We start from the raw sequence: 8,422 nt of genomic DNA on the forward strand, positions 1-8,422 counted from the left end.
CTTGGGGATTTCCACTTCTGACTTTTTCTTCCCGAAATGGTAAGGAGGTACAAGCGAACTGCAGGATGAACAGGCAGAAAGGTCTACACATTTGGGCTTACATAATTTCAGTGCTTATATTTTGTTTTAGGCCTTGGGGTCGATTCCGGTTGGGATGCCGAATCATTAACTATTAGTCACTAATTCAACGTCAGTGGCAGATTATGTACCCAGACTCCCCGTGCTGCTAAAGTTGCGTATCAGCGATTGCAGAAGACCAATGGCAGATTACTTACCTAGACCTCCCTGCAGTGCAGAAAGCCCCCTATCAGTGATAACGGAAGCCCAGTGCGCAGGAATAGGAGCAGGCTGTGCTCTGAGCATGCTCAATGTCAGTCATGGGAATAGCTTGAAGAAGAGCGGACGGTGTCAGGCGGCGGGAGAAGATTGTGATACAGGGTAGAAAAGGAGATCACGGCACTGGGGCCCGGCAACTTTATCAAATCCTGCAGGAGGCCTGAGGCTCTGAATAAGAGCTCACAGGCCCCGTGTTTACCCTGCGGGCGGGTCAGGCCCTGGGGGAGCGGGCTCATTGACCGCCATCTTGTGAGTGGGAGTCAGGGCGGATCAGGGAGGTGGTGTTTCCTCCCTAGGGAGGACCAGGGTTCCCCAGGCAACCGGCTGTCCGCCGTCTTGGTGAGGAGGAAACGCAGGGCAAGTAGACGGCCATGTTGGTGAGGTTACTGAGTGGGCAGGGTTTCAGTGTCTGTGATCAGGAGAAGATCTGATTGTACGAGCTGGAGAAACAAACATGGAGGGGAATGGAGTCAGCTGGAAGTAGCATGAAGAGATAGTGCGATAGATTTGGATTTAAAGGTCTTGGGGAAATATACGAAAAAAGTGCTGCATAGAACTTAGAATTAACTGCTCTGAGTTTCTATCTTGTATTGACGATAAATTTTGTAAATTCCCTCTGCAGGATATTAGAAGGGGAGGATTTGCAAACAGGAGACATCACTAGGATCTGAACATCATCACCCTTTGATCGAGGGTGTTCCTGTGCCCCGACTGTGGCAAACCCTCCACTTGCTATACATTCTGAAAATACATTGCCCCATTCAAAGTCGGAGAAATTGTTAACATGTTCTGCTTGTGAACAAGGCTTCGATTAATTGCTCAAACAGGAGAGACACGAGGACAGCAGTGCCATGGAGAAACCATGGAAATGTGGTGACTGCGGTAAAGTGTTCAATTACCGATCGCGTTTGGAATATCATCAACGCAGTCACAATGTGGCTGACACTAAAAATAAACCATGGAAATGTGAGGATTGTGGTAAAGGATTCAATTATCCATCCCTGCTGGAAATTCATCGACGCACTCACACTGGGGAGAAGCCATTCATATGCTCCATATGTGGGAGGGGATTTTCTAAGTCAGCCAACCTCATGTTACACCAGCGAGTTCACACTGAGGAGAGACCATTCACCTGCACTTATTGTGGGAAAAGATTCAGACAGTCATCCACCCTCACTGCGCACCAACGACTTCACACTGGGGAGAGACCATTCACCTGCTCTGTGTGTGGGAAAGGATTCACTCAGTCCTCTGTGCTGATGATACACCAACGCACTCACACAGGGGAGAAGCCATTTACCTGCTCTGTTTGTGGGAAAGGATTCACTCAGTCAGCTAACCTGGTAGTACACCAACGAATTCACACTAAGGAGAGGCCTTTCAGTTGCACATCCTGTAGAAAGAGATTCAAATCTTCATCAGAACTCCTGTCACACCAGCGAGTTCATATTGGTGAGAGACCATTCACTTGCTCCTTGTGTGGGAAGGGATTCACTCAGTCATCTGCCCTGCTGACACACCAGCGAAATCACACTGGGGAGAAACCATTCAGTTGCTCTGTGTGTGGGAAGGGATTCACTCAGTCTGCAAACCTTGTGGTGCATGAGCGAATTCACACCGAGGAAAGGCCATTTAGCTGCACTCAATGCGGAAAGAGTTTCAGGCAGTTATCCACCCTCACTGCACACCAGCGGGTTCACACTAGGGAGAGACCATTCACTTGCTCTGTGTGTGGGAAGGGATTTACTCAATTAGCCAGCCTTACGTTGCACCAGCGAATTCATCGTGAGGAGAGGCCATTCAGCTGCACTCATTGTGGGAAAGGGTTCAGGCAGTCTTCTGACCTCACTGCACACCAGAGAATCCACACTGGGGAGAAACCATTTATCTGCTCTGTGTGCGGGAAGGGATTCACTCATTCATCTGGCCTTTGGTCACACCAACGAGTTCACACTGAGGAAAAGCCATTCAGCTGCAGCGCTTGTGGAAAGGGATTCAGGCAGTCATCCTACCTCCGATCACATCAGCGGGTTCACACAGGAGAGAAGCCATTCACCTGTTTTGTGTGCGGCAAGGCATTTGCTCGGTCTTCAAACTGCCTGATACACCAGCGAATTCACTCTGAGGAGAATCCATTCAGCTGCGTCTTCTGTGGAAAGAGTTTCAGACAGTCATCTACCCTCAACGCACACCAGCGAGTTCACACGGGGGAGAGACTGTTTACCTGTTCTACATGTGGGAAGGGATTCCCTTGGTCATCCCAACTGCTGACACACCAGCGAGTTCACACTGGGGAGAGGCCGTTCACCTGTTCCACATGTGGAAAGGGATTCACCCGGTCCTTCAACCTAATGTTACATCAGCGAGCACATACATGTCATCAGGGTTTGGAATCTGCTGTTATTGATGCTGCTGATCAGATCCAGGAATAATTATCTGACAATATTTGGGTTGTTTCAACTGAACTTAATATCTATAATTGTCATTTTTGTTAAAAGCAACATCTATAATCTTTTGCTGTAATTCAAGAATTTATCAACAGGATCATGATTTCAATAAAATTATGAACCTTGACTTGAATCCTGACTTGATCTTTGGTGTAAGCTCTACAGTTTGGTTTCCGAATGGTTTAACATCTCCAGTTAAAAATGTTTGATTAACAATTAATCCTTGCTGACTATTCTTAATGACTTTCAAATTCTCCACAGCAACACCTCTATTATGAAAGTGAGGTGTCAAGGAGTATGAAACAAAGTAGTGAAATATTTTACAGAAACATTCAATCAAAGCTTCATACATCAATGTTGATGCTGATGAAGTTTTGAACTTGTTGGGTTCAATCTTTTATGACATAGAAGCAGCAGCAGTGTTAAGTGGAATCCACAAGCAGTGGAGCTGTGATTCTAGCATGGATTAGGAGCCTCTTTGCTTTCTCAGCCAGAGGTGGCCTAGTCCATCTGAAGCGACAAGGGTTCATTGTCCAAATTAACCAAATCAGCAAGCTGCAGGAGAATGTCAAATGGAGACTTAACTTCTGTACTGGTGGGACTAAGCGCTCTCTCAATCCTATACATAACACTTAGATTTCCATTGAAAAACTGAATTGAGACTTGCTAAGCAGTTGTGACATCTGTAACTGAAGCAAAGAGCATAGTCTACCTAACACATAACAAAAATACAGCATCTGCAACACTTGAAAGTAACCTCAACAGTTGTGTGCAGGTTACAGTGAGAAACTGTGTAAATAAACCATGTCAGGAAATCCAAACTGTCTAAAGTGCTATGTATGGGATCAAGAGAGTGCTTGGTTCCACCATCGCCCAAGTTGTCACCCAACCCTCGAATTTGGTAGATAGAATGTCTACAGTGTGGAAGCAGGCCATTCAGCCCATCAAGGCCACACCGACCCTTCAAAGAGCATCCCACCCAGACCCGCCTCCCTGCCCTATCCTTGTAACCCTGCATTTCCCATGGCTAACCCATCTAGCCTGCATATCCCTGGGCCTTATGGGTAATTTAGCACAATCAATCCACTTTAACCTGCACATCTTTGGACTATGGGAGGAAAATGACATACAGGGAGGATGTGCAAACTCCACACAGACCACACCGTCGCCCAAGGGTAGAATCAAACCCAGGTCCCTGGTACTGTGAGGCAGTAGTGGTAACCACTGAGCCATTGTGCCATCCAACATGGTAAAATATTCATTCACAGAACTAAACAGATGCCCCATGAGGTTAAACATGACTATGAAATATACTTGCCAGACGTCTGCCAGTCACCATCTAATGCTCTCCTGAAGTTTCCTGTCATGACTGTGTTGGATGTGTTACCCTCATCACCTTACCATGAAAAGGCCAATAATTGTGGAACAAGCAGAAAGGTCTCCGACAAAGATGGAATCACAGCTGAACTGCTCCAACACAGAAAGTCCCATCTACTGCTGCACTTTTACGACCTTCTCCTCTGTTAGGAGTTGGATCTGTTTCATAGATCATCATGATGCAAAAACACCATCACAATCTACAAAAACAAGGGGACAGAGGAGATTGCAGTATCGACAGGGGCATCTCACTCCACAACTCACATAGAAAACCTTCACTAGATTCAGTTTAAAAAGTTTCTATCCACTCGCAGGGTGTTTGTTTCCAGAGTGCGGTTTCAGTGCTGGTGGATCGACAGTAGACAGCATCGTCTCGACAAGACAGGTGTAAGGAATAGGATAGACCTCCTGAGAAGAAACTGTTCACCTTCTCCCAGTGTGGGAAGGGTTTGCTTGGACAGCTTACCTGGTGAGACACTAGCGAGTTCATGCTGGAAACAGGTCATCCACCTGCCCTGAGCGTGGGAAGGAATTCACTCAGTTATCCATCTTGCATAAATGCCAGAGAACTATCAAACACCAGGGAAAGACATTTCACACCAACCTGTGGTGTGAAGACCTTTTAAGTATTCTAACTATGAGAAGAGTTTTAAAAGCAACCAGTATTTCTTGACTCACCACTGGGGAGAGACCTTTCACCTGCTATCTGTGCCCAAAGACATTCACACATTAATCCATCCTGCAGATATATAACGGAGTTCACAAGTGATTCCAGGGGTTGTATTCTGCTGTTATTGCTATGTTAATCACACACAGGACTGAGCCATGTACATTTGGGCACTTGTTTCAGTTTATATTAATAGTCCCTGTAACTGGGCTGGATTCTGAATTGTAGGTTAACTAAATCAGCTATGTGTCAAACACACTTTGTTGCATTCTTGTTTTGTCAAAATTAAGATATTTAAAATTATGAACAATTTTGTCAGGGTAAAGAAGGATACTCTGTTTCCACAGTTGTATGTCTGTAACTAGAGGTCAGAATTTCAAGATTGTCAGAAAGAGAGCCAGGAGTGAGATGAGGATGAACCTCTTTACTCAGAAGTTGTTAGGATTTGAAATGCACTGCCTGGGAGAGTGGTGGAGGCAAATTCCATAGGAGGTTCCAAAAGAGAGCTAGATGTTGGAAAGTGGGACTAGCTGCATAGCTCTTTTGGGAGCCAGTATAGAGATGATGGGTCAAATAGCCTCCTTATATACTGCAAAATTCAATAATTTTATAATGACAATTCTATTTTTGGACCTTTGTTTATGGAAAGTTTTCATTTATTTCATCCTGTCACAAACATGGCTGTAACTGAAGGTCTCATGGATCGATGGGCAGAAAAATGGCACCTGGAGTTCAATTTGGATAAATGCGATGTATTGCATTTTGGTACAGCAAACAGGGGTAGGACTTATACAATTAATGGTAGGGCTTTGGGTAGTGTTGTAGAACAGAGGAACTTAGGGGTTCAGGTACATAATTCTTTGAAGTCTGCATCACATATAGGCAGGGTGGTTAAAAAGGCATTTAGCACGCTTGCCTTCATTGCTCAGTTCTTTGAGTATAGGAGTTAGAAAGTCATGTTGAGGTTGTATAGGACATTGGTGAGGCCTCTTCTGGAGTACTGAGTCCAGTTCTGGTCGCCCAGTTATAGGAAGGATATTATTAAGCTAGAGGATTCAGAAAACATTTACCAGGAATGTTGCTGGTATGGAAGGTTTGAGTTATAAAGACAGGCTGGGTAGGCTGGGACTTTTTTCACTGGACATAGGAGATTGAGAGGTGACCTTATAGAGGTTTAACATGAGAGGTATAGATAGAGTTAATGGTAGGTATCTTTTTCCCTAGAATGGAGGATTTCATGACCGCGGGATACATCTTAAGGTGAGAGAAGAAAGATTTTAAAAAGACATGAAGGCAATTTTGTTACACAGTGGGCAGTTTGTGTGTGGAATGCACTTCAGGACAGCATGGTGATTAGCACTGCTGCCTCACAGTGCCAGGGACCTGGGTTCGATTCCAACCTTGGGCGACTGTGTGGAATTTACATGTTCTCCCTGCGTCTGTGTGGGTTTCTGCTGGGTGCTCTGGTTTCCTCCCACAGTCCAAAGATATGCAAGTTTGGTGGATGGGCTATACTAAATTGCCAGGGAAATGCAGGGTTACAGGGATAGGGTAGGGGAATGGGTCTAGGTAGGATGCTTTTTGGAGGGTCAGTGTGGACTTGAAGGGCCGAATGGCCTGCTTCCTCAGTGTAGGGATTCTATTGCTGAGAAAGCAATTAACGTGGGCTCAAATACAACATTTAAAAGACATTTGGATAAGGACATGAATAGGAAAGGTTTGGAGGGATATGGGCTGGGAGCAGGCCAATGGGACCAGTTTAGTTTGGGGTTATGTTAAGCATGGAAGGGTTGGACTAAAAAGTCTGTTTCCATGCTGTATGACTCTATGACATTGTCGTAGTCCTTCAGTGCAGCATCAGAATATCAACCTGGACTTTCACGGTTTTTAGAAATGGATTGGAGCCCCTTACCTCATGACTCAGCTGAGCCACACTAACATCTTGTCATGACTCTAAATTATTCCAGTTCTTATTCCCATCTCAATAAAAAGATAAACTTTAGACCAGGAGTTACAGGTTATTCAAGGAGAAGGTCAAAGTCAGAAGTCATTTTAGAGCAATTTTTCTTAAGAAGCAACAGGCTAGAGATGGTATGTAATCGAAACAGTCAGAAAAGACATACAAGGTAGACAGTCAGGAGGCTGGAAGAACACAGCAAGCCAGGCAGCATTGAGGAAAGGAGAAGTCAACATTTTGGGCATTCTTCAGACAAATAAAGCTGATTTCCATGGCTGGACTCGTTTTCTCAGTCTTCCTGAGCTGGGCACAGTTTTAGGCCAAAGCCAGCGTGGATCACTCTGACAGGCCCTTTCCTGTGTGAAGTGATATTTTTCCCCCCCCCTTCTCTTTCCCTTCATTTAGCTTATTTCTAGGGATCTCATGTTGTCATTTATTCAATGGTCCATTGGTAATGAGACAGGCATTCAAGATAGTTCCTCCAATTTTCATTGATTTGATTTATTATTGTCACATGTACCTAGGTATGAAAAGTTTTGGAGCTGGAGGAACATAGCAGGTCAGGCAACATCAGAGAAACAGGAGAGTCGAAATTTCGGGTCAGGACCTTCCAACCCAAAACGTTGACTTTCCTGGTCCTCTGATGCTGCCTGACCTGCTGTGTTCCTCCAGCTCCACACGGTGTTGACTGATTCCAGCATCTGCAGTTCTTGCGATCTCAGTGAAAAGTTTTGTTCTGCATGCACCACAGGCAGATCACACCATACAAAATGCAGAAGGGTAATAGAACAGAGCGAGGAATGCAATGTTACAGCAGCAAAGAAAGTGCACAAAGAGCAAGATCTACATTAAATTTGAAAATTGAGAGGTCCATTCAGAGGTTAATAACAGCAGGGATGAAGCTGTTTTTCAATCTGTTGGTATGTGTGTTTAAGCTTTTGTATCTTCTGTCCAATGAAAGAGATTATAACCAGGGTGGGAGGCGTCTTTGATTATGTTGTCTGCCTTTGAGGCAGCGAGTGGTATGGATGGAGTCAATGGATGGAAGGTTGACTTGCATGAGGGACAGGGCTGTGTTCACAACTCTCTGTAGTTTCTTATGGTCCTAGGAAGAGCAGTTGGCATACCAAGCCGTGATGCATCCAGATAGAATGCTTTCTATGGTGCATCTAGAAAAATTGGTAGGAATTGGAATTAGAAGTCCATGAACTCGTTTTGAGACTGGTTAGCTGGGATGTCATGTTTAAGCTGTACTCAGAGCAGTTGCTTTATGTAAGGGACAGAAAATACCCCACCTGTCAGGATCATCTTGGTTCTGTGCTGGAGCCATCTCCTTGGCAGCAGTGAAAGGTTGAGTCTCGTGGGCTCCCGACACATAGATTATGATCAACTGGCCAATCATACAGAGTCAATTTTACTGCCTGCCCACATTCCCTCACTGCATGTCTCTGACAGTCAGTCAATCTCACCACCCTAAATTCCCTCACCAAAGGCACATTGACCATCATCCTGCTGCATGACCTCCGCATCCAGACGTGCATAGCTGGAACGAAAATGTGCATGATCTTAAAATAAAAGATTTTGGCAGTTTGTTGCATCCTGTTCCAGTTTGGTCCAGATGGACTATCATTGCAGATT

At 45.0% G+C, this 8,422-nt stretch overlaps 1 protein-coding gene across 1 annotated transcript in view; it reads left to right on the forward strand.

The window, feature by feature from the left end:
• The first annotated feature begins 273 nt into the window (after positions 1–273).
• LOC109917697 (zinc finger protein 271-like) overlaps positions 274–8,422 on the forward strand; it is a 41,097-nt gene continuing 32,948 nt past the window's right edge. The window contains exon 1 of the mRNA XM_048619603.1: positions 274–2,747. Coding sequence (XP_048475560.1) covers positions 1,188–2,747 — 1,560 coding nt within the window. The 5' untranslated portion in view covers positions 274–1,187. The remainder of the gene's footprint in view (positions 2,748–8,422) is intronic.

This window comes from Rhincodon typus, chromosome 43 (genome assembly GCF_021869965.1).
Source record: "Rhincodon typus isolate 14 chromosome 43, sRhiTyp1.1, whole genome shotgun sequence".
In the NCBI taxonomy this organism is placed as follows: Eukaryota; Metazoa; Chordata; class Chondrichthyes; order Orectolobiformes; family Rhincodontidae; genus Rhincodon; species Rhincodon typus.